General features: G+C 48.3%; 1 protein-coding gene across 1 annotated transcript in view; it reads left to right on the top strand.

Annotated features, from left to right (window-relative positions):
• Window positions 1-24,757, top strand: part of LOC146822222 (uncharacterized) — a 563,188-nt gene that overhangs the window by 299,397 nt on the left and 239,034 nt on the right. Inside the window, exon 13 of the mRNA XM_085609987.1 lies at window positions 10,583-10,697. Within this exon, the coding sequence (XP_085466113.1) occupies window positions 10,583-10,697 (115 nt within the window). The remainder of the gene's footprint in view (window positions 1-10,582; window positions 10,698-24,757) is intronic.

Here is a 24,757-nt window from a genome sequence, read left to right as displayed (position 1 = left end):
AATAAGCCACAGGTACACTTTGGATGCACCCTCTAATCCTCAGATCCTGGGTTTTGCTGTCAGATTGGATGCCTCCTGGGTTCATCATATGACAAGTCTTCGAAACCAAAATATGGCTTATCGCTAAATGCATAGGAAGGTACCCTTCTTCTGCCCCTCAATTAACTTCTCACAACGCATAGGAGCTATGCTTTATGCATTTCTGCTGCTATGTACACAATTACAGCCTTGTCAACTATCACGCATCAGGGGTATGACTAACGCACTTTATTACTGGTGTCTGCATCACCACACTAAAATGCATTCGGCACGCATTATAGCATCCAAAGGACCAACTCAAGATGTCTTTACCTATGACAGCATTTAAGCAGCGAGTGTGCTGTGCTGGTCAGAGGAGAGCTACGTGTTCTGTTCTTTCAACATGGAATGCCACCATCTTCTTTCATTATTCACTGATTTGTCATCAACTCTGTGTTAGGCACCAAACTGAACTATGGGCTGAGGAACTATCTATCTGCAGGCAGTTCAAAGAAGCAGAGACATCTGCCCGGCTCAGAGTAAATGTACCATGTGGTCACTTTCTGTCAGCACAGCGCATAGGCATGGACATTTTCCAGGTCTGGTCTGCAGACAGCGCCTTCACATGTATCCAGGAACGGCAACTTGCCTGTTATTTTCCAGGAAGGAGCCTGCTCCTGTGACCACCATGCATTGTCTTAATGGCCCGGGCAGCCCACAAAGCAGAGAATGAGGCAGGTTGTGAGCCTGATCCGTTTCCAATACTTTGTCTGCTATGAGTCCAGGTTTGGTGTCTGCTGAGAGTGCAGGCTTTGAACCTGATCAGTGCCCAGTCCTGGGTCTGGTGTGAGTACAGGTTCAGTGTCTGCTGAGACTCTGGGCTCTGGGTCTGATCCATATCCCCTACTATGACTGATGTGAGTCTATGTTCTTAGCCTGAACAGTTTCCCAATCTGTGTCTGCTGTGAGTGCAGGTTCGGTGTCTGCTGAGAGTCCAGGCTTTGAGCCAGATCAGTGCAGAGTGATGTGTCTGGTGTGAGTGCAGGTTCAGTGTCTGCTGAGACTCTGGGCTCTGCACCTGATCAGTGTTCAATACTTTGTCTGCTAAATGTGCAGGTTTGATGTCTGCTGAAAGTCCAAGCCCAGAGCCTGATCAGTGTCCAATGCAGTGTCTGCTGTGAGTGCAGGTTCAGTGTCTACTGAGAGTCCAAGTTCTGAGGCTGATCAGTATCCCATGCTATGACTGATGTGAGTCCATGTTCTCAGCAATACGTCTCAGAGCTCAGGTCCTTGCACCCATGTAGAGTTGTTCCTCTTGCTGACCTGTCAGTCAGTATTCCTGTACTAATTGAACAAGATTCAAATGGGATCACCTGTAAAACTGCACCCAATATGTTTTGAAGCCAGGTAGACTGAAAGGGTGGCTAGGGGAGTGCGCCCTGTCCTTCAGACCGTGCATTACTGTTCGTGCGGGAGAGCCCTGTGTATAAGCGGACACACACTCATGCACTCACACTCATGCACCCAGACTCAGTAATGCAAAAGTTGTGCAAGCTTCCTTCATAAGTGGACAAGAATAGCAAAGGTATATTCTTCATACACAAGGGATGGGTTGTGTGGAATCAAAAGTGACCATTCGTGTTAAGGGATGCGAGGAACTAAAGTGATTTCCTGTTTCCTGGAAAAATGAGCATCCTAGAAATATGACAATAAAAGCAGGATGGTCTGCTGGATGACAGTAAATAGCTCTTCAACAAAAATAAAGCATTGCAAAATACCTCAGACTCTTAAATCATAGGTGTTAACCCTCTAAAGGGTTCATATCCAAATGTGAAAAACCTGATTAATAAAGATAGAACAGTGGCCTGCAAATCTCAGTGTCAAAAGCATTCAGTAGTCTAAAAAAGGTATTACCTGGAAAAACGATGTTCCTAAATAATGTTCCCTAAATATCTTCTTGGAGCTTTTGTTCAGCAAGCATTGGCAAAGCCAACAGGTTGGTATACAACACATGCAAACAACATTGTGCATGCTTGGGCCTGCATGTCTTAGCATGTTACCGCCAGACATATTGGCTTTGCCGATGCTTGTTTAGATTTCTGTAAATCTCACACAATCTGTCTTTGTTTGATGGGAAAGCAGAAACAGGGAACGCTGGGTTCGATGCAGTACGTTTACGTCAACAGCCGATAACAAGCAGCAAAGTGGAACGCAGTCTAGATTCAGATGTCCCCACGGAAGTACAACTCGTAACCCGTACCTGCCACGGCTTCTAAGCACTTGTTCCCACACAGCCGGCAGCATTTCTTGTTCAGTGGGCAATCGCCATCATCCTGGCACTCTGGCTTGTCCAAGGGATCCTTGCAATTAGCCACGAAATAAGGGCAAACGCCAGGCTTGGCTGTGAAAGACAAAACAGCACAACCATAATAATGATGATGTTGATGATGATAATGATGATAATGATGATGATAATGATGATGATGATGATAATGATGATGATGATAATGATGATGATAATGATGATGATAATAATGATGATGTTGATGATGATGATGATGATAATGATGATGATAATAATGATGATGATGATAATGATGATGATAATGATGATGATGATGATGATAATGATGATGATAATAATGATGATGATGATAATTGGAACGATGATGATTATCATTATTATTAATATTATTATTATTATCTATAAATAAAAACATCATGTGTGCCTACAAAACCAAAGCGTAGGATCATCTGCTTCTAATCGCATTAGACTAATGAATGTGTCCAGCTTTATTTATACGATCTGATAACCCTTAAACTGCTAGAACTTTCAGCCGAAAGGTTTCACAATGTCCCCTCTGATTTCAAGTCATCTATTCCTTTGATTTTTAGAAGCGTGCTAATATTCTCCCCAGACAATAAGCTGCCTCTGTCTCAGTTGTACCTTATTTCATCTTCCGAGTGTGACATTATTCGTAAGGGCTTCAGCTCAGTCCCAATGTTATCCTGTGCACACATACAAATTAAAACCAGAAAATACTACAGTAGAAAAAGCAAGATGTACAGATTTCTTCAATGGTAATGGATGTTCTTTTATTCCTTTGAGAAACGCAACCAGCCGATACGTGTTTCATCAGGGAAAAAGTAATCCCACGACTCTTCAGGGCTGAGGAAAGTTGCGTGAACGTAGTGAAGTCCCAAAAGCGGTGATAATTCCAACCCGGCTGGGGAAACAAGTGGACAGAAGAATTTGTAAGACAGTCAATCAATCAATCAATCACTGCATTTGTAAAGCTCGCTACATACCCGAGAGGGTCTCAAGGCGCTGGGGAAGGGGGGGTGCTACTGGTCGAAGAGCCAGGTCTTGAGGAGTCTTCTGAAGACCAGCAGGTCCTGGGTCTGTCGTAGGATGGTGGGGAGAGTGTTCCAGGTCTTGGCAGCGAGGTAGGAGAAGGATCTGCCGGCGGTGGTGGTTTTTCGGATGCGAGGGACTGTGGCGAGGGCGAGGTTGGCTGAGCGGAGGCTTCGGGTGGGGGTGTGGAAGCTGAGTCGGTTGTTGAGGTAGGTGGGTCCCGTGTTGTGCAGTGCTTTGTGTGCATGGATCAGGAGCTTGAAGGTGATCCTTTTGTTGACGGGGAGCCAGTGCAGGTCTCTCAGGTGGAGTGTGATATGGCTGCGGCGGGGGACGTCGAGGATGCAAACTAAGTCTGTAAGAACATTGTACTGTTTTGTTGTAGGGTCCTCCCTACACACATCAAGGGGTTACAAGGGTTTCCTGTTTAGCACCGTATTCAATTCAAGAAGTCTTTATTACGATTATTAATCTTAAAAGACATATATATACAAATTAATAAGACAATGTGAAATACCACAACCATAGATTGGATAACACAGCAAATAAAATCTTACACAGCCATAGAATACAATTTTAAAATTTTAAAATATCCATTAAATTTCCTTCTAAAAAAGATAAAATTAACAAGTTACTGTGGTCCACCATTTCTTTCGCGAATGGCCCAAGACCAGCTAAGAAATTTGGCTACCCCTATGATAATTGTTTCGTTGTCACCAATTTTCAGTAACCTTTTGGCAGTCAAAGCAGAAGTTGTACCAAGAGTTCTGCTCAAAGGTTTGAGCCATGTGCTCCTAGCCAAATGATAAGCTGGACAAACGTAGAGAAGGTGGCTTATATTTTCTATACAGTTAGGACAAAGTGGACACCTGTCTCCCTTACCAGTTTTCCATTTACTGGTAAATTTCCTAAGTGGGAGCGTTTCAACCCTAAACTGGTGATACAACCTACGATCTCTGGGTTTGGTAATTAGGTCCCAATAGGATTCGAGGGATGGTTCATCTTTAAAATCCCAGAAATCTCTAGTCAAAGGGGAGCCTACCAGAGTAGAGTGTCTCCTAGATTTTACTAAGCTCCAGTATACAACTCTAAGTTCTGTTTTGGTTGGAAAAACAGCCGCTTCCGGGGATACCCACAAATCCCTCATTCCCATGTCAGTAAGATGGGTTTTAATAGTTTTTAGCCATGTGATCTTACTTGAATGGTCCAACTCCCTTACCTCAAGCAGAGCCTTTGCGAAATGATGTAATTCGGGGGTAGACCACAGCCTTCTCCAGAAAAGCAACATTCTAAGCTGTGCAATATCCTCAATAGGATTACAACCAAGATCAAACAGGAGAGGGATTCGTGGGGTCGATCGTGGGAGGCCAACAAGTGATCTTAAAAATTTGTTTTGGGCCAAGGCTAAATCGGACAAATTACTACAACCCCAGATCCCAGCACCATATAAAATAGCAGGAACTATTTTCAGGGAATAGAGCTTAACAGCTGGAGCCAGTGGCTTAGTTTGAGAGAGCCTATGCTCCCTTAATAGGGCTCCTGCTAGCTGTGAATGTTTCAAAGCTAGGAGCTTCACCTGGGGAGTCCAGCTCAACTTTTCGCCAAGGGTAATACCAAGGTAGGTAAATACTTTGGCCTGCTCCAAAAGCTTCCCACACATAAAAACTTTTGCCGAGACGGCACCTGCCCCATGGAGTACCATAAATTTTGTTTTCTCCACATTAACCTCTAGCTCATGTTCGCTGCAAAAGGCCTCAAAACGAGATAGGGCCCGCTGCAGACCCTGCCGAGTTTTAGATAATCTCAGGGTATCATCAGCAAACATGAGCAGGGGCACCTTTTGGCTAGCCAGCTTTGGAGCATCGGTGGGATAATTGTCGAAATACTGTACAACCACGTTTATAAACAAGGAAAACAGTGTTGGAGCCAGGACGCACCCTTGGCGGACTCCTTTCTCTACTTTAAATCTTTCGGTGACCTCTCCTGGTTTCCCCCAACGGACCTGAGCATAATTGGAGCTGTGAAGCTTGATCACAAAGTCCACCAGTTCCTTGGGCATCCCTAACCTTAGTAAAACATCCCAAAGTTTAGATCTGGGGACAAGGTCAAATGCAGATTTTAAATCCACAAATGCAGCAAAAATAAGCCCCTTACCCAAAAGGACCTCCTTCCAGTAAAGCAAAACGAACCTAAAAACTTGGTCCAGTGTTCCCATGTGGGCCCTGAACCCTACTTGAAGATTGGATAATATATTCTTTTCCTCCATCCAGCTTTGGATTCTTCCTAGGATGACACGGGCAATGATCTTTTGCAAGGCATCAATGAGACAAATTGGCCTATAATTGCCCGGTGCAGACCAATCCCCCTTTTTAAAAATCGGCATTATTTCCGCACCGGACCAAGAATTTGGAAATGGGGTTCCCCTCGCCAATGAGTTCATCAGATTCGTTATGTATGGGACCCAAAGGTCACCATCCTGCCTAAATAGATCCGCTGGAATGCAGTCCGGACCAGGAGCTTTACCACTCGGTATATTCTTCAGGACCACTTCGACCTCCTTAGTACTGAACCGTAAGGGAGCGTCAATGGATATCGGTGGGACAAAGGACACCCGCTCTGTGCCCTGCTGATATTGGGCTTCAAAGTGGGCAACCCAATGGTGGGGGTCCACATTATTGTTAGGGGTTATCGACCTGTGCCCATTCCCCCACTTTATTAATTCCCAAAATTGGGTCATATTCCTGCCTTTACATGCTTTCAGCAGGTCCTTCCAATGTTCCTCGTCCCACTCTCTTTTAGCCTGCCTTAAGGTAGATTTATACAAGATCCGAGCCTGTTTAATTGTGGGGTGGTTCCTAGATTTAATGGCGGTCAGAAGGTCTTTATGAGTAGACCTACATAGCTCATTATACCAAGAGTTGGGTTCAAATTTTTGATTAACCCTCATAGGCTTTAAATTGATAAAATAGCTCTTCAGCCTACTGGTGAGCTCCATATGAATCAATGGCAATTTAACATTAAGGATTTCCTGTGAACTACACTCATGTATATCTCCTAGGGCCCTTGCAACCAGAGACCTAATTTCTAACACCTTTGTCTCATCAAGTGCCACCTTAGCCCATTTGACCCTTCTCAAGTCATTACCCAATATTAACGGGGCACAACAACTTACTGTCTTCCCGACGGCCGTGGGACTAAAACCTTGAATATCCAAGGTGAGAACCAAGGGGTTGTGATCGCTTTCAGTGCGTGTTTGTACTACCATATCTATCACAGTGTGCCAAATTTCCAGGTTTACCAAGATGTGATCGATCCTACTTTTGGATCGACCGTTATCGAAAGTCGCTGCACCCAGGGCATCGGACTTGGTCCTACCATTGGCAGCTCTGAAGCCCCATTCCAAACACAACCCTTTTACCTGGAGCGCTACCTCAGTCCATTTCTTTATGGGTTGTAGATCCAACTGGGGCACGCCCCAGAAAGCGTCCTCCTCACTAAGTCTACCATCATCGCTGTCCAGAGGTTCAAAACAAGTGTTAAAATCCCCCATAATAATCAAATTGTTGCTAAAGGGGCCTTCAGCTAAAAAGGTCTCAAGTGCTGTAATGACCTGTGAACTCTTTCCACCCACTTGGCCCCTAGCATATATGTTAAGCAAAAATAATTTGGGGCCACTCTGAAATCTGACTTTAATTGCCGAAATATCCGGGTTATCAAGCAGAATCTCATCTACTGTAACCCCCATAGCTTGCCTAACCCAGAATGTCAAGCCCCCCACCGGTCTCCCCCTGTGTCCCCTGGTTGCAGGTTTCAAGATATTTAGGTAGCCTGCATGGAAGATGTTCTCCACTACCCAAGTTTCTTGGAATGCCCAGATGTCAACTTCGTTGATTGATAATGACCAATCTGCTAGGCCAGCCTTAGATTCCAGCCCAGCAATGTTCCAAGAAGCAATAGCCAGAGGTTTCCTCAATCCTGAGTTTATCGGGCATCCAAGAGGGGCTGTTGGCTCAACTAAGGGGCTACCTGTATTCATTGTGGACGGGGTGGAAATCCGAATTTGGGCAACGAACTCTGATGAGTTAGCTTGGTGGACTACAGAGGGCCCTGCATTGATTCCGGTACCACCCTCCACAAGACTCCCCGACTCACCCGACCCCTGTCAATCTATATCTTCTAAAGAAGACAGGACCTCAAAGCGATTATTAAGCTCAATTGAGGGGTTTGGTCTGTGGTCATCTCCCTTGTAGAGTCGAATGCCCCTAGGTCTTGGTGCCATATCCTGGTTATAGAAATAACCTAGAGGTAGTATACTAATGGGCGACCAATCATTAGGGGCAGTGGCAGCAATCTCAAGAATATGGTTAACCAACCCTGGCGACCTAAAGCTTAGAACCACACAATCCCCTGCTAAGATTTTGTCAGAGTGGCCAACCCATTAAATCCGTCTAACCATTTTAAAATCCATGTACAATCTTTCCCCGATGCCAGTCTTTTTGTTCAAATAGTGTAGGGCCTTATTTCTAAGAGATGACCAATGCTCTTGTGAGCCCACTGGTAAGGGGGGAACGTTTGCCAGGATAATGGTATAGGGAGTCGCTTGTGGGGGCAGATAAAGAAAGGGATGCTTCAAGTGATCACCTATATTGTTATTGACAGCCTGCCCACGGGTACTCTTAGAAGCCGAAAATATTTGGTTGGGAGTTGCCTCTACAATAGTTCTTTCTGTTGACACGGTGGTCCTTGCGTTCCCCACTTTCCTTGTCACATCCACCAGTTTTTTAGAATAGCTCATGGCACCAGACTGTTCACTACGGATGTCACCTACAGTAACCAGAGATGCCCCCGCTATAGCTTGGGGCTGTATTCTGGTTTCTGAGGTTACTCGATCTAGTGCCGCCTCCATCTTAGCTAGCCTTTGATCAACCGAGTCCAAGCATTTATAAAACAGCTCGAGAACGATTGCTAGATTTTCCTCCAATAAATTAATAAAATCCCTTTTGCTCAAAGAGCAGCTTATAGCTGGAGGATCACTGGTGTGATTATCTTTGGATAGAGAGTTGGAGCTACCACAAACAGGAGCCTCAATCGGGACTTTAGCAAGAATAGATTTTTTTTTTTTGTACAACGACCCTTCTTTATTTTATTCTGTGGATCCTTAGCGGTTCTACCCACCGCTTTCATCCCTCTGGTCTTAACCCTAACAGGACTACCCTGAGTACTCTGGGTAGCAGAAGTAGAGGGATGCTCAGCGGGCAAAGAAACTAGGCTGTGAGTAATAGTCCGGGGCTAGTCAATAGGATCAGTTACATTAGATGGTGATCTAGGGACATATAAGGGGGCGGGAGGTTTACCCCCCCCTGACAACCTGGGATCTAAGGAGAGTCTCCGCTCGGTAGCCTCAATTTCGTGGACCAGCAGGGATTCGGCCCGTGTTAGAAAAGCATCCAAAGTGCCCGCCACCTTATCCCCAGTTTTCTGTTTGATCATTTTGAATATACCACAAATTTACAGCGGGCGGGCTTGGCTACTGCAACAGATATCAGAACCAGCCCACCAGAGCAATACAGTTAACAAACAATGAACAACAGGTGGCCCAGCCCGGCCTCCTTCGGCCTCGGACGGCCACAGACGGCCCGCCCTTTGCCCGGGCTTAGCCCGGCGCAGCCCGCGCGCGAGCCCGCGACGCGGGGAGTGGAGCTGAATTTAAAGCGCCTCCGGGCGCGGGAGGTGGTGACGCTGCTTCCGAGATTAAACAGCCGGGGAGCCTGGGAAAGGTAGTCCTCTCTCTCCCTCCCTCCTCACTGCGGCCGCGAGAGTCACAAACGCGGCGGCGGGAGGGTAGAGGCAGCAGGAGAAGCAGCAATGGCGCCACACGGGGGAAACCTGAAGGTAAGCGCAAGTCCCAGCGGGGGCAACAGGCAACCAGACAAAGTGACACCCGCTCCACCGGGAGTGGAGCTGAATTTAAAGCGCCTCCAGGCGCGGGAGGTGGTGACGCTGCTTCCGGGATTAAACCGCCGGGGAGCCTGGGAAAGGTAGTCCTCTCTCTCCCGCCGTCCTCACTGCGGCCGCGAGAGTCACAAACGCGGCGGCGAGAGGGTAGAGGCAGCAGGAGAAGCAGCAATGGCACCACACGGGGGAAACCTGAAGGTAAGCGCAAGTCCCAGCGGGGGCAACAGGCAACCAGACAAAGTGACACCCGCTCCACCGGGAGTGGAGCTGAATTTAAAGCGCCTCCGGGCGCGGGAGGTGGTGACGCTGCTTCCGGGATTAAACAGCCGGGGAGCCTGGGAAAGGTAGTCCTCTCTCTCCCTCCCTCCTCACTGCGGCCGCGAGAGTCACAAACGCGGCGGCGGGAGGGTAGAGGCAGCAGGAGAAGCAGCAATGGCGCCACACGGGGGAAACCTGAATGTAAGCGCAAATCCCAGCGGGGGCAACAGGCAACCAGACAAACACCCTATACGCATACTTGCTGAGCGCCATCACTTCCTACATACTAAAACCCTTTCACAAATTTGTTCCGTTCAGTCCCTGCAATATTGGTTTTTACAAGATGTTAACAAATGCAGACCTTAACATGTTCTCTTGATATATTCCTGTTTTTTAGATTCTTATTTCATCCCATGAGTGAAAATGACATATTCTCTGCATTAGATATATTGACCATATTCCCTTCAGATGCAGTCCTTGCTAGAACCTACCTGAGTAGCATAAGAGTCGGCTCCACATCTTTTTAGCTGTCTTAGTGAGATGGTGCAGTGAGACAAGTGGAAAGGAGAGTTACAACTGTGAATGTGACTCCTTTCACCATCTGCAAAACCTGCCACCAAACCAGCCCCAGCAGACCTTGGACCACAATTAAGTCATTCCTTTACTTCAAAGGCTTTCCCAAGCTTCACACCCGTAAACCTTGGGTACATCAGTGGTTGTGATATTCACAGGATCTTCAACCATGGCCCTGGTCTTACAGTCAGTGGCTGCTGGCCTTGCACATGTGATGAGTTGGATTTGCAGGGACTTTGTTGTTATAAATGAGGTCTGGTGCAGACACTCTCAGGTGGGTCATATTCCCAAACTTCTCATTAGGCTGTGTCGGAAGGGATGGTGAGCTGTGGTCGTGATCGCTGGTATCTCTTTGCGAGCGCTCAAACTTAAGCTTGGGCGCAGGCTAAATGCTTGTGTCTTTTGTTTGGCTTTCAATTTAAGCTGGCAACATAAGTGGTTGAAAGAGTGCTTCAGGGCAGATGACAAACTTGAATCCTCTACCACCATTCCTTTTCCCACGGACGAAGAGTGGGTAAACGATGCATGTGTTAGGCAGGTAACTCTTAACGCTGGTGACCTCTACGGGGACTGAAATAATCCCTGATTTTGTATGAGTCCAGCTATTGTATCAAAGACCATATTAGTGAGTGTGAGTGTGTTCCTTTCCACTAAGGTGACATCCCTACCTGGGGAACATTTTTTGGACACACTTCCCTTCTGAGCCTCATTTCATTTTCATGTTGGACTTTGGTGTAATCAAAGTGTTAGTGTCTACACAACAGAATGCACCATCCTCTCCTGTCAATGAGTATTTAAAAAGTTATCACCTGATGGTGTGTGAAGTCTTAACTTGGATTTCTTTTTGGATATTCCTGTATAGAAAGTTATACACATTTCATTAAGATGAAAACTCTTTGCATACAAATAATCTCCTGGGTTAACATGGTCTTTAACCAGAAGCAGCAAATTATATGCACCCAACTATTTCTTCAGCAGAAATGAAGAGTTTTGTAAAATCTTCTCATATTAGGTGAGACTCCCAGGTAATTTCCAGGGGGCGTAAAGTTGGGAGATGTACTATAAGTGCGTACTGATTATAAGTAAAACACAACATTAGACAGAGATTCCACTTAGGACAAAAGGGATCAATTCTTTTATCAAGAAAACATTATCAGTATTTTCCCCATAGTTTATCTGAAAAAGATTTTTAAAAATATACGTCCTTTTTGGATATTTGTGATTGCTTCAGGGTTGTGCGATAAAAATTATTGACCACGAGGTAAACCAGACTTTTTACTTTGCCTCAGAAGTGTGGCATAAACCAAGGAAAACTAGGGGCCTAATTTATGGCATTTTGGTATAGGGCAGTGCAGCAAGGCACCTTGCTGCGCTGACCTACGCCAAAGTTACTGGGAAGGAATTTCTTTTCTGCCAGCGCTGTTTTGCAGCCTACCGTCAACGAAGGCACCCTTGCACGATAGTGCAAGGGTGCCTCCTTTACAGGCAGGATTGTTATTGTGGGGGAAGTGGCGCCTTCCTGCACAATAACAATCCTAAGAGGCGTTTTCCTCTTCCTATGTATGCTGCAGAATGCAGCCCACATGGAAAGAGGAAACATGGTGGCAAAATTAGCATATTTCTCCTCGTTACGCCTTACTTCGGGAGGCGTGCATATTTGATGCTTCGCTAGGTTTACATCACCTTGTAAATCTAGGGCAGCATCAAATTCCATGGGTGTTGCTTGGGAAAACCCACTGCAATGCCATAGAACGTCTTACTCATGATTTATGAGGGCACTCTCAAAGCCACGTGGCTACATAAATCTTTATGAGAGCCCTGCATCACGCATGTACTACTTTATGTGGCGCAAAAGGGATGCAGGGCTCTTATAAATAAGCCTCTAACTCTCTATGACGTCCTAAAATTCCAACCCATGAACACTTCAGAAGTTAGTGAAGAAAAGAAAGATTTGCGATTAGAAGCAAAGAGGAACTTGGACCTTGACATAAAGAGTTTGCATCTTGAACCTCCCACGAGCTTTAAAGAGGAGTTTTAGAGTGCACTCCTGCTATGAGGGAGCAGTGCTTCCAGTGTGGCAATGTCCAGGTATAATACTATTACATGTGAGGTAGGGTACTTCACTGGTTTTGTGGTGATATACTTCCAGGCACATTCAATATTTGCGTGTGTGCAACAGCCAAGAATGTCCCTCCCCTTTCTACAACACATCATGGACACAAAGAGGCAGTGTGCCGTCTATGCATATGATTTCTGTTTGAATATACAGCTGAAGGGTTCAATGACTCTCCAAAGACCCCAATATCTGATGTGAATGAGTACCTGGCAGGGCCTTCACACACTGCACTCCGCTGCCAAAAAGTCAGCACTTCTCATGTGCCTTGCAGTCGGTGTCGCTTCTGCACTGTGGTGGGGGGAGGTAGCCACACTGATTCTCCTTTTCTGGATCGACTGGGCAAAATTCTGGGTTCTCTGAAACTTAAATAGACGGGGTGTGAGCAAATATATATATCCTGTAAACAAATTTACAAAAAAGGCAAATGCAAAACTGGCAAATTGCAACCCTTCATTGTATAGTGTAACAGAAAATAACCCAACAAAAAATAACATTTGACGGCATCCCGTAGAATGTCATAACATAAAATAGCATACATCAGTATAACTTAACGTTGTGAATGTTGTGCTGTCACTAAGAACAGATGCAAAAACAACAGTTGATGGACAGAATGCAGAACAATGTCATACATTCACCCCAGTACAGAGATCTGGGCCTAAATCCATCGTTTTTTTGCTCACCATGCCGTTTCAATTTGAACCCAGCCATATGCAAATCAGTCTTGACCCTGTGCCTCATGGGTACAGTCCAGCCCGAATTGCCATGCCAGGTCCTCCCTGGACTGGAAACAAGCATCCTAGGACCGGTTTTGGGGTTTCACCCCTCTTCAGCCAGGATAGCTTGATTCCAGTGGCATGGAGAGCACAGGACCCATGTCTGGGCATACCCTTCCCACTCGGGTTGACAAATGCAAAAACACCAGTTGATGGACAGAATGCAGAACAATGTCATACATTCACCCCAGTACAGAGATCTGGGCCTAAATCCATTGTTGTTTTGCTCACCATGCCGTTTCAGTTTGAACCCAGTCATATGCAAATCAGTCTTGACCCTGTGCCTCATGGGTACAGTCCAGCCAAAACTGCCAAGCCAGGTCCTCCCTGGACTGGAAACAAGCATCCTAGGACCGGTTTCGGGGTATCACCCCTCTTCAACTAGGATAGCTTGATTCCAGTGGCATGGAGAGCACGGGACCCACGTCTGGGCATACCCTTCCCACTCGGGTTGACAAATGCAAAAACAACAGTTGATGAACAGAATGCAGAACAATGTCATACATTCACGCCAGTACAGAGATCTGAGCCTAAATCCATTGTTTTTTTGCTCATCATGCCGTTCCAGTTTGAACCCAGCCATATGCAAATCAGTCTTTACCCTGTGCTTCATGGGTACAGTCCTGCCCGAACTGCCAAGCCAGGTCCTCCCTGGACTGGAAACAAGCATCCTAGGACCAGTTTCGGGGTATCACCCCTCTTCAGCCAGGATAGCTTGATTCCAGTGGCATGGAGAGCAAGGGACCCACGTCTGGGCATACCCTTCTCACTCAGGTTGACAAATGCAAAAACAACAGTTGATGAACAGAATGCAGAACAATGTCATACATTCAACCCAGTACAGAGATATGGGCCTAAATCCATCGTTTTTTTGCTCACCATGCCGTTCCAGTTTGAACCCAGACATATGCAAATCAGTCTTGACCCTGTGCCTCATGGGTACAGTCCAACCCGAACTGCCAAGCAAAAGTCCTCCCTCCTTTTGAAACTGGTCCTAGGATGCTTGTTTCCGGTCCAGGGAGAACCTGGCTTGGCAGTTCGGGCTGGACTGTTCCCATGAGGCACAGGGTCAAGACTGATATGCATATGGCAAGGTCTAAACTGGGGTGGCATGGTGAGCAAAAGAATGATGGATTTAACCCAGATCTCTTGACTGGGGGAGAATGTTTTGATTTGTTCTGCATTCCGTCCATCAATTGTGTGTCTTTTGCTTTTTCGCCCTAAGTGCGCCGGGTATGCCTAGACGTAGGTCCCGGGCTCACTATGCCACTAGATTCAAGCTATCCTGGCTGAAGAGGGGTGAAACCCCGAAACCGGTCCTCGGATGCTTGTTTCCGGTCCAGGGAGGACCTGGCTTGGCAGTTCGGGCTGGACTGTTCTCATGAGGCACAGGGTCAACACTGATTTGCATATGGCCAGGTCTAAACTGGGGTGGCATGGTGATCAAAAGAATGATGGATTTAACCCAGATCTCTTGACTGGGGGAAAATGTTTTGATTTGTTCTGCATTCCGTCCATCAATTGTGTGTCTTTTGCTTTTTCGCCCTAAGTGTGCCGGGTATGGCTAGACTAGGTCTCGGGCTCACTGTGCCACTAGATTCAAGCTATCCTGGCTGAAGTGGGGTGAAACTCCGAAACCGGTCCTAGGATGCTTATTTCTGGTCCAGGGAGGACCTGGCGTGGCAGTTCGGGCTGGACTGTTCCCATGAGAGACAGGGTCAAGACTGATTTGCACATGGCCAGGTCTAAACTGGGGTGGCATGGTGAGCAAAAGAATGATGGATTTAACCAAGATCTCTTGACTGGGGGAGAATGTTTTAATTTGTTCTGCATGCCGTCCATCAATTGTGTGTCTATTGCTTTTGTGCCCTAACTGTGCCGGGTATGCCTAGACATAGGTCCCGGGCTCACTGTGCTACTGGATTCAAACTATCCTGGCTGAAGAGGGGTGAAACCCCGAAACTGGTCCTAGGAGGCTTGTTTTCGGTCCAGGGGGACCTGGCTTGGCAGTTCAGGCTGGACTGTTCCCATGAGGCACAGGGTCAAGACTGATTTGCATATGGCCAGGTTTAAACTGGGGTGGCATGATGAGCAAAATAATGATAGATTTAGCCCAGATCTCTTGACTGGGGAGAATGTTTTGATTAGTTTTGCATTCCGTCCATCAATTGTGTGTCTTTTGCTTTCTCGCCTTAAGTGCGCTGGGTATGCCTAGACGTAGGTCCCGGGCTCACTGTGCCACTGGATTCAAGCTATCCTGGCTGAAGAGGGGTGAAACCCCCAAACCGGTCCTAGTATGCTTGTTTCCGGTCCAGGGAGCACCTGGCTTGGCAGTTCGGGCTGGACTGTTCCCATGAGGCACAGGGTCAAGACTGATATGCATATGGCCAGGTCTAAACTGGGGTGGCATGGTGAGCAAAAGAATGATGGATTTAACCCAGATCTCCTGACTGGGGGAGAATGTTTTGATTTGTTCTGCATTCCGTCCATCAATTGTGTGTCTTTTGCTTTCTCGCCCTAAGTGCGCCGGGTATGCCTAGACGTAGCTCCCGGGCTCACTGTGCCACTGGATTCAAGCTATCCTGGCTGAAGAGGGGTGAAACCCCGAAACCGGTCCTAGTATGCTTGTTTCCGGTCCAGGGAGCACCTGGCTTGGCAGTTCGGGCTGGACTGTTCCCATGAGGCACAGGGTCAAGACTGATATGCATATGGCCAGGTCTAAACTGGGGTGGCATGGTGAGCAAAAGAATGATGGATTTAACCCAGATCTCTTGACTGGGGGAGAATGTTTTGATTTGTTCTGCATTCCGTCCATCAATTGTGTGTCTTTTGCTTTTGCGCCCTAAGTGCGCCGGGTATGCCTAGACGTAGGTCTCGGGCTCACTGTGCCACTAGATTCAAGCTATCCTGGCTGAAGTGGGGTGAAACTCCGAAACCGGTCCTAGGATGCTCGTTTCTGGTCCAGGGAGGACCTGGCTTGGCAGTTCGGGCTGGACTGTTCCCATGAGGGACAGGGTCAAGACTGATTTGCACATGGCCAGGTCTAAACTGGGGTGGCATGGTGAGCAAAAGAATGATGGATTTAACCCAGATCTCTTGACTGGGGGAGAATGTTTTGATTTGTTCTGCATGCCGTCCATCAATTGTGTGTCTATTGCTTTCGTGCCCTAACTGTGCCGGGTATGCCTAGACATAGGTCCCGGGCTCACTGTGCTACTGGATTCAAACTATCCTGGCTGAAGAGGGGTAAAACCCCGAAACCGGTCCTCGGATGCCTGTTTCCGGTCCAGGGAGGACCTGGCTTGGCAGTTCGGGCTGGACTGTTCCCATGAGGCACAGGGTCAAGACTGATTTGCATATGGACAGGTCTAAACTGGGGTGGCATGGTGAGCAAAAGAATGATGGATTTAACCCAGATCTCTTGACTGGGAGAGAATGTTTTGATTTGTTCTGCATTCCGTCCATCAATTGTGTGTCTTTTGCTTTTTAGACCTAAGTGCGCCAGGTATGGCTAGTCTAGGTCCCGGTCTCACTGTGCCACTGAATTCAAGCTATCCTGGCTAAAGAGAGGTGAAACCCCGAAACCGGTCTTAGGATGCTTGTTTCCGGTCCAGGGAGCACCTGGCTTGGCATCGCGGCTGAAGTGTTCCCGTGAGGCACAGGGTCAAGACTGATTTGCATATGGCCAGGTCTAAACTGAGGTGGCATGGTGAGCAAAAGAATGATGGATTTAACCCAGATCTCTTGACTGGGGGAGAATGTTTTGATTTGTTCTGCATTCCATCCATCAATTGTGTATCTTTTGCTTTCTCGCCCTAAGTGTGCCGGGTATGCCTAGACGTAGCTCCCGGGCTCACTGTGCCACTGTATTCAAGCTATCCTGGCTGAAGAGGGGTGAAACCCCAAAACCGGTCCTAGTATGCTTGTTTCCGGTCCAGGGAGCACCTGGCTTGGCAGTTCGGGCTGGACTGTTCCCATGAGGCACAGGGTCAAGACTGATATGCATATGGCCAGGTCTAAACTGGGGTGGCGTGGTGAGCAAAAGAATGATGGATTTAACCCAGATCTCTTGACTGGGGGAGAATGTTTTGATTTGTTCTGCATTCCGTCCATCAATTGTGTGTCTTAGGCTTTTGCGCCCTAAGTGCGCCGGGTATGCCTAGACGTAGGTCTCGGGCTCACTGTGCCACTAGATTCAAGCTATCCTGGCTGAAGTGGGGTGAAACTCCGAAACCGGTCCTAGGATGCTTATTTCTGGTCCAGGGAGGACCTGGCTTGGCAGTTCGGGCTGGACTGTTCCCATGAGAGACAGGGTCAAGACTGATTTGCACATGGCCAGGTCTAAACTGGGGTGGCATGGTGAGCAAAAGAATGATGGATTTAACCCAGATCTCTTTACTGGGGGAGAATGTTTTAATTTGTTCTGCATGCCGTCCATCAATTGTGTGTCTATTGCTTTTGTGCCCTAACTGTGCCGGGTATGCCTAGACATAGGTCCCGGGCTCACTGTGCTACTGGATTCAAACTATCCTGGCTGAAGAGGGGTGAAACCCCGAAACTGGTCCTAGGAGGCTTGTTTTCGGTACAGGGGGACCTGGCTTGGCAGTTCAGGATGGACTGTTCCCATGAAGCACAGGGTCAAGACTGATTTGCATATGGCCAGGTTTAAACTGGGGTGGCATGGTGAGCAAAATAATGATAGATTTAACCCAGATCTCTTGACTGGGGGAGAATCTTTTGATTTGTTCTGCATTCCGTCCATCAATTGTGTGTCTTTTGCTTTCTCGCCCTAAGTGCGCCGGGTATGCCTAGACGTAGGTCCCGGGCTCACTGTGCCACTGGATTCAAGCTATCCTGGCTGAAGATGGGTGAAACCCCGAAACTGGTCCTAGGATGCTTGTTTTCGGTCCAGGGAGGACCTGGCTTGGCAGTTCAGGCTGGACTGTTCCCATGAGGCACAGGGTCAAGACTGATTTGCATATGGCCAGGTTTAAACTGGGGTGGCATGGTGAGCAAAATAATGATAGATTTAGCCCAGATCTCTTGACTGGGGAGAATGTTTTGATTTGTTTTGCATTCCGTCCATCAATTGTGTGTCTTTTGCTTTCTCGCCTTAAGTGCGCTGGGTATGCCTAGACGTAGGTCCCGGGCTCACTGTGCCACTGTATTCAAGCTATCCTGGCTGAAGAGGGGTGAAACCCCAAAACCGGTCCTAGTATGCTTGTTTCCGGTCCAGGGAGCACCTGGCTTGGCAGTTCGGGCTGGACTGTTCCCATGAGGCACAGGGTCAAGACTGATATGCATATGGCCAGGTCTAAACTGGGGTGGCGTGGTGAGCAAAAGAATGATGGATTTAACCCAGATCTCTTGACTGGGGGAGAATGTTTTGATTTGTTCTGCATTCCGTCCATCAATTGTGTGTCTTAGGCTTTTGCGCCCTAAGTGCGCCGGGTATGCCTAGACGTAGGTCTCGGGCTCACTGTGCCACTAGATTCAAGCTATCCTGGCTGAAGTGGGGTGAAACTCCGAAACCGGTCCTAGGATGCTTATTTCTGGTCCAGGGAGGACCTGGCGTGGCAGTTCGGGCTGGACTGTTCCTATGAGAGACAGGGTCAAGACTGATTTGCACATGGCCAGGTCTAAACTGGGGTGGCATGGTGAGCAAAAGAATGATGGATTTAACCCAGATCTCTTGACTGGGGGAGAATGTTTTAATTTGTTCTGCATGCCGTCCATCAATTGTGTGTCTATTGCTTTTGTGCCCTAACTGTGCCGGGTATGACTAGACATAGGTCCCGGGCTCACTGTGCTACTGGATTCAAACTATCCTGGCTGAAGAGGGGTGAAACCCCGAAACTGGTCCTAGGAGGCTTGTTTTCGGTCCAGGGGGACCTGGCTTGGCAGTTCAGGCTGGACTGTTCCCATGAGGCACAGGGTCAAGACTGATTTGCATATGGCCAGGTTTAAACTGGGGTGGCATGGTGAGCAAAATAATGATAGATTTAGCCCAGATCTCTTGACTGGGGAGAATGTTTTGATTAGTTTTGCATTCCGTCCATCAATTGTGTGTCTTTTGCTTTCTCGCCTTAAGTGCGCTGGGTATGCCTAGACGTAGGTCCCGGGCTCACTGTGCCACTGGATTCAAGCTATCCTGGCTGAAGAGGGGTGAAACCCCCAAACTGGTCCTAGTATGCTTGTTTCCGGTCCAGGGAGCACCTGGCTTGGCAGTTCGGGCTGGACTGTTCCCATGAGGCACAGGGTCAAGACTGATATGCATATGGCCAGGTCTAAACTGGGGTGGCATGGTGAGCAAAAGAATGATGGATTTAACCCAGATCTCCTGACTGGGGGAGAATGTTTTGATTTGTTCTGCATTCCGTCCATCAATTGTGTGTCTTTTGCTTTCTCGCCCTAAGTGCGCCGGGTATGCCTAGACGTAGCTCCCGGGCTCACTGTGCCACTGGATTCAAGCTATCCTGGCTGAAGAGGGGTGAAACCCCGAAACCGGTCCTAGTATGCTTGTTTCCGGTCCAGGGAGCACCTGGCTTGGCAGTTCGGGCTGGACTGTTCCCATGAGGCACAGGGTCAAGACTGATATGCATATGGCCAGGTCTAAACTGGGGTGGCATGGTGAGCAAAAGAATGATGGATTTAACCCAGATCTCTTGACTGGGGGAGAATGTTTTGATTTGTTCTGCATTCCGTCCATCAATTGTGTGTCTTTTGCTTTTGCGCCCTAAGTGCGCCGGGTATGCCTAGACGTAGGTCTCGGGCTCACTGTGCCACTAGATTCAAGCTATCCTGGCTGAAGTGGGGTGAAACTCCGAAACCGGTCCTAGGATGCTCGTTTCTGGTCCAGGGAGGACCTGGCTTGGCAGTTCGGGCTGGACTGTTCCCATGAGGGACAGGGTCAAGACTGATTTGCACATGGCCAGGTCTAAACTGGGGTGGCATGGTGAGCAAAAGAATGATGGATTTAACCCAGATCTCTTGACTGGGGGAGAATGTTTTAATTTGTTCTGCATGCCGTCCATCAATTGTGTGTCTATTGCTTTTGTGCCCTAACTGTGCCGGGTATGACTAGACATAGGTCCCGGGCTCACTGTGCTACTGGATTCAAACTATCCTGGCTGAAGAGGGGTGAAACCCCGAAACTGGTCCTAGGAGGCTTGTTTTCGGTCCAGGGGGACCTGGCTTGGCAGTTCAGGCTGGACTGTTCCCATGAGGCACAGGGTCAAGACTGATTTGCATATGGCCAGGTTTAAACTGGGGTGGCATGGTGAGCAAAATAATGATAGATTTAGCCCAGATCTCTTGACTGGGGAGAATGTTTTGATTAGTTTTGCATTCCGTCCATCAATTGTGTGTCTTTTGCTTTCTCGCCTTAAGTGCGCTGGGTATGCCTAGACGTAGGTCCCGGGCTCACTGTGCCACTGGATTCAAGCTATCCTGGCTGAAGAGGGGTGAAACCCCCAAACTGGTCCTAGTATGCTTGTTTCCGGTCCAGGGAGCACCTGGCTTGGCAGTTCGGGCTGGACTGTTCCCATGAGGCACAGGGTCAAGACTGATATGCATATGGCCAGGTCTAAACTGGGGTGGCATGGTGAGCAAAAGAATGATGGATTTAACCCAGATCTCCTGACTGGGGGAGAATGTTTTGATTTGTTCTGCATTCCGTCCATCAATTGTGTGTCTTTTGCTTTCTCGCCCTAAGTGCGCCGGGTATGCCTAGACGTAGCTCCCGGGCTCACTGTGCCACTGGATTCAAGCTATCCTGGCTGAAGAGGGGTGAAACCCCGAAACCGGTCCTAGTATGCTTGTTTCCGGTCCAGGGAGCACCTGGCTTGGCAGTTCGGGCTGGACTGTTCCCATGAGGCACAGGGTCAAGACTGATATGCATATGGCCAGGTCTAAACTGGGGTGGCATGGTGAGCAAAAGAATGATGGATTTAACCCAGATCTCTTGACTGGGGGAGAATGTTTTGATTTGTTCTGCATTCCGTCCATCAATTGTGTGTCTTTTGCTTTTGCGCCCTAAGTGCGCCGGGTATGCCTAGACGTAGGTCTCGGGCTCACTGTGCCACTAGATTCAAGCTATCCTGGCTGAAGTGGGGTGAAACTCCGAAACCGGTCCTAGGATGCTCGTTTCTGGTCCAGGGAGGACCTGGCTTGGCAGTTCGGGCTGGACTGTTCCCATGAGGGACAGGGTCAAGACTGATTTGCACATGGCCAGGTCTAAACTGGGGTGGCATGGTGAGCAAAAGAATGATGGATTTAACCCAGATCTCTTGACTGGGGGAGAATGTTTTGATTTGTTCTGCATTCCGTCCATCAATTGTGTGTCTTTTGCTTTTGCGCCCTAAGTGCGCCGGGTATGCCTAGACGTAGGTCTCGGGCTCACTGTGCCACTAGATTCAAGCTATCCTGGCTGAAGTGGGGTGAAACTCCGAAATCGGTCCTAGGATGCTCGTTTCTGGTCCAGGGAGGACCTGGCTTGGCAGTTCGGGCTGGACTGTTCCCATGAGGCACAGGGTCAAGACTGATTTGCATATGGGCAGGTCTAAACTGAGGTGGAATGGTGAGCAAAAGAATGATGGATTTAACCCAGATCTCTTGACTGGGGGAGAATGTTTTGATTTGTTCTGCATTCCGTCCATCAATTGTGTGTCTTTTGCTTTCTCGCCCTAGGTGCGCCGGGTATGCCTAGACTAGGTCCCGGTCTCACTGTGCCGCTGAATTCAAGCTATCCTGGCTGAAGAGGGGTGAAATCCCGAAACCGGTCTTAGGATGCTTGTTTCCGGTCCAGGGAGCACCTGGCTTGGCAGTTCGGGCTGGAGTGTTCCCATGAGGCACAGGGTCAAGACTGATTTGCATATGGCCAGGTCTAAACTGAGGTGGCATGGTGAGCAAAAGAATGATGGATTTAACCCAGATCTCTTGACTGGGGGAGAATGTTTTGATTTGTTCTGCATTCCATCCATCAATTGGGTATCTTTTGCTTTCTCGCCCTAAGTGCGCCGGGTATGCCTAGACGTAGCTCCCGGGCTCACTGTGCCACTGTATTTAAGCTATCCTGGCTGAAGAGGGGTGAAACCCCAAAACCGGTCCTAGTATGCTTGTTTCCGGTCCATGGAGCACCTGGCTTGGCAGTTCGGGCTGGACTGTTCCCATGAGGCACAGGGTCAAGACTGATATGCATATGGCCAGGTCTAAACTGGGGTGGCGTGGTGAGCAAAAGAATGATGGATTTAACCCAGATCTCTTGACTGGGGGAGAATGTTTTGATTTGTTCTGCATTCCGTCCATCAATTGTGTGTCTTAGGCTTTTGCGCCCTAAGTGCGCCGGGTATGCCTAGACGTAGGTCTCGGGCTCACTGTGCCACTAGATTCAAGCTATCCTGGCTGAAGTGGGGTGAAACTCCGAAACCGGTCCTAGGATGCTTATTTCTGGTCCAGGGAGGACCTGGCTTGGCAGTTCGGGCTGGACTGTTCCCATGAGAGACAGGGTCAAGACTGATTTGCACATGGCCAGGTCTAAACTGGGGTGACATGGTGAGCAAAAGAATGATGGATTTAACCCAGATCTCTTTACTGGGGGAGAATGTTTTAATTTGTTCTGCATGCCCTCCATCAATTGTGTGTCTATTGCTTTTGTGCCCTAACTGTGCCGGGTATGCCTAGACATAGGTCCCGGGCTCACTGTGCTACTGGATTCAAACTATCCTGGCTGAAGAGGGGTGAAACCCCGAAACTGGTCCTAGGAGGCTTGTTTTCGGTACAGGGGGACCTGGCTTGGCAGTTCAGGATGGACTGTTCCCATGAAGCACAGGGTCAAGACTGATTTGCATATGGCCAGTTTTAAACTGGGGTGGCATGGTGAGCAAAATAATGATAGATTTAACCCAGATCTCTTGACTGGGGGAGAATCTTTTGATTTGTTCTGCATTCCGTCCATCAATTGTGTGTCTTTTGCTTTCTCGCCCTAAGTGCGCCGGGTATGCCTAGACGTAGGTCCCGGGCTCACTGTGCCACTGGATTCAAGCTATCCTGGCTGAAGATGGGTGAAACCCCGAAACTGGTCCTAGGATGCTTGTTTTCGGTCCAGGGAGGACCTGGCTTGGCAGTTCAGGCTGGAGTGTTCCCATGAGGCACAGGGTCAAGACTGATTTGCATATGGCCAGGTTTAAACTGGGGTGGCATGGTGAGCAAAATAATGATAGATTTAGCCCAGATCTCTTGACTGGGGAGAATGTTTTGATTTGTTTTGCATTCCGTCCATCAATTGTGTGTCTTTTGCTTTCTCGCCTTAAGTGCGCTGGGAATGCCTAGACGTAGGTCCCGGGCTCACTGTGCCACTGGATTCAAGCTATCCTGGCTGAAGAGGGGTGAAACCCCCAAACCGGTCCTAGTATGCTTGTTTCCGGTCCAGGGAGCACCTGGCTTGGCAGTTCGGGCTGGACTGTTCCCATGAGGCACAGGGTCAAGACTGATATGCATATGGCCAGGTCTAAACTGGGGTGGCATGGTGAGCAAAACAATGATGGATTTAACCCAGATCTCCTGACTGGGGGAGAATGTTTTGATTTGTTCTGCATTCCGTCCATCAATTGTGTGTCTTTTGCTTTCTCGCCCTAAGTGCGCCGGGTATGCCTAGACGTAGCTCCCGGGCTCACTGTGCCACTGGATTCAAGCTATCCTGGCTGAAGAGGGGTGAAACCCCGAAACTGGTCCTAGTATGCTTGTTTCCGGTCCAGGGAGCACCTGGCTTTGCAGTTCGGGCTGGACTGTTCCCATGAGGCACAGGGTCAAGACTGATATGCATATGGCCAGGTCTAAACTGGGGTGGCATGGTGAGCAAAAGAATGATGGATTTAACCCAGATCTCTTGACTGGGGGAGAATGTTTTGATTTGTTCTGCATTCCGTCCATCAATTGTGTGTCTTTTGCTTTTGCGCCCTAAGTGCGCCGGGTATGCCTAGACGTAGGTCTCGGGCTCACTGTGCCACTAGATTCAAGCTATCCTGGCTGAAGTGGGGTGAAACTCCGAAACCGGTCCTAGGATGCTTGTTTCTGGTCCAGGGAGGACCTGGCTTGGCAGTTCGGGCTGGACTGTTCCCATGAGGGACAGGGTCAAGACTGATTTGCACATGGCCAGGTCTAAACTGGGGTGGCATGGTGAGCAAAAGAATGATGGATTTAACCCAGATCTCTTGACTGGGGGAGAATGTTTTGATTTGTTCTGCATGCCGTCCATCAATTGTGTGTCTGTTGCTTTCGTGCCCTAACTGTGCCGGGTATGCCTAGACATAGGTCCCGGGCTCACTGTGCTACTGGATTCAAACTATCCTGGCTGAAGAGGGGTAAAACCCCGAAACCGGTCCTCGGATGCCTGTTTCCGGTCCAGGGAGGACCTGGCTTGGCAGTTCGGGCTGGACTGTTCCCATGAGGCACAGGGTCAAGACTGATTTGCATATGGACAGGTCTAAACTGGGGTGGCATGGTGAGCAAAAGAATGATGGACTTAACCCAGATCTCTTGACTGGGGGAGAATGTTTTGATTTGTTCTGCATTCCGTCCATCAATTGTGTGTCTTTTGCTTTTTAGCCCTATGTGCGCCAGGTATGGCTAGACTAGGTCCCGGTCTCACTGTGCCACTGAATTCAAGCTATCCTGGCTGAAGAGAGGTGAAACCCCGAAACCGGTCTTAGG

This window comes from Triturus cristatus, chromosome 6, assembly GCF_964204655.1.
Source record: "Triturus cristatus chromosome 6, aTriCri1.1, whole genome shotgun sequence".
In the NCBI taxonomy this organism is placed as follows: Eukaryota; Metazoa; Chordata; class Amphibia; order Caudata; family Salamandridae; genus Triturus; species Triturus cristatus.
The sequence above is the reverse complement of the archived record's forward strand: the minus strand, read 5'-3'. Positions and strand labels throughout refer to the sequence as shown.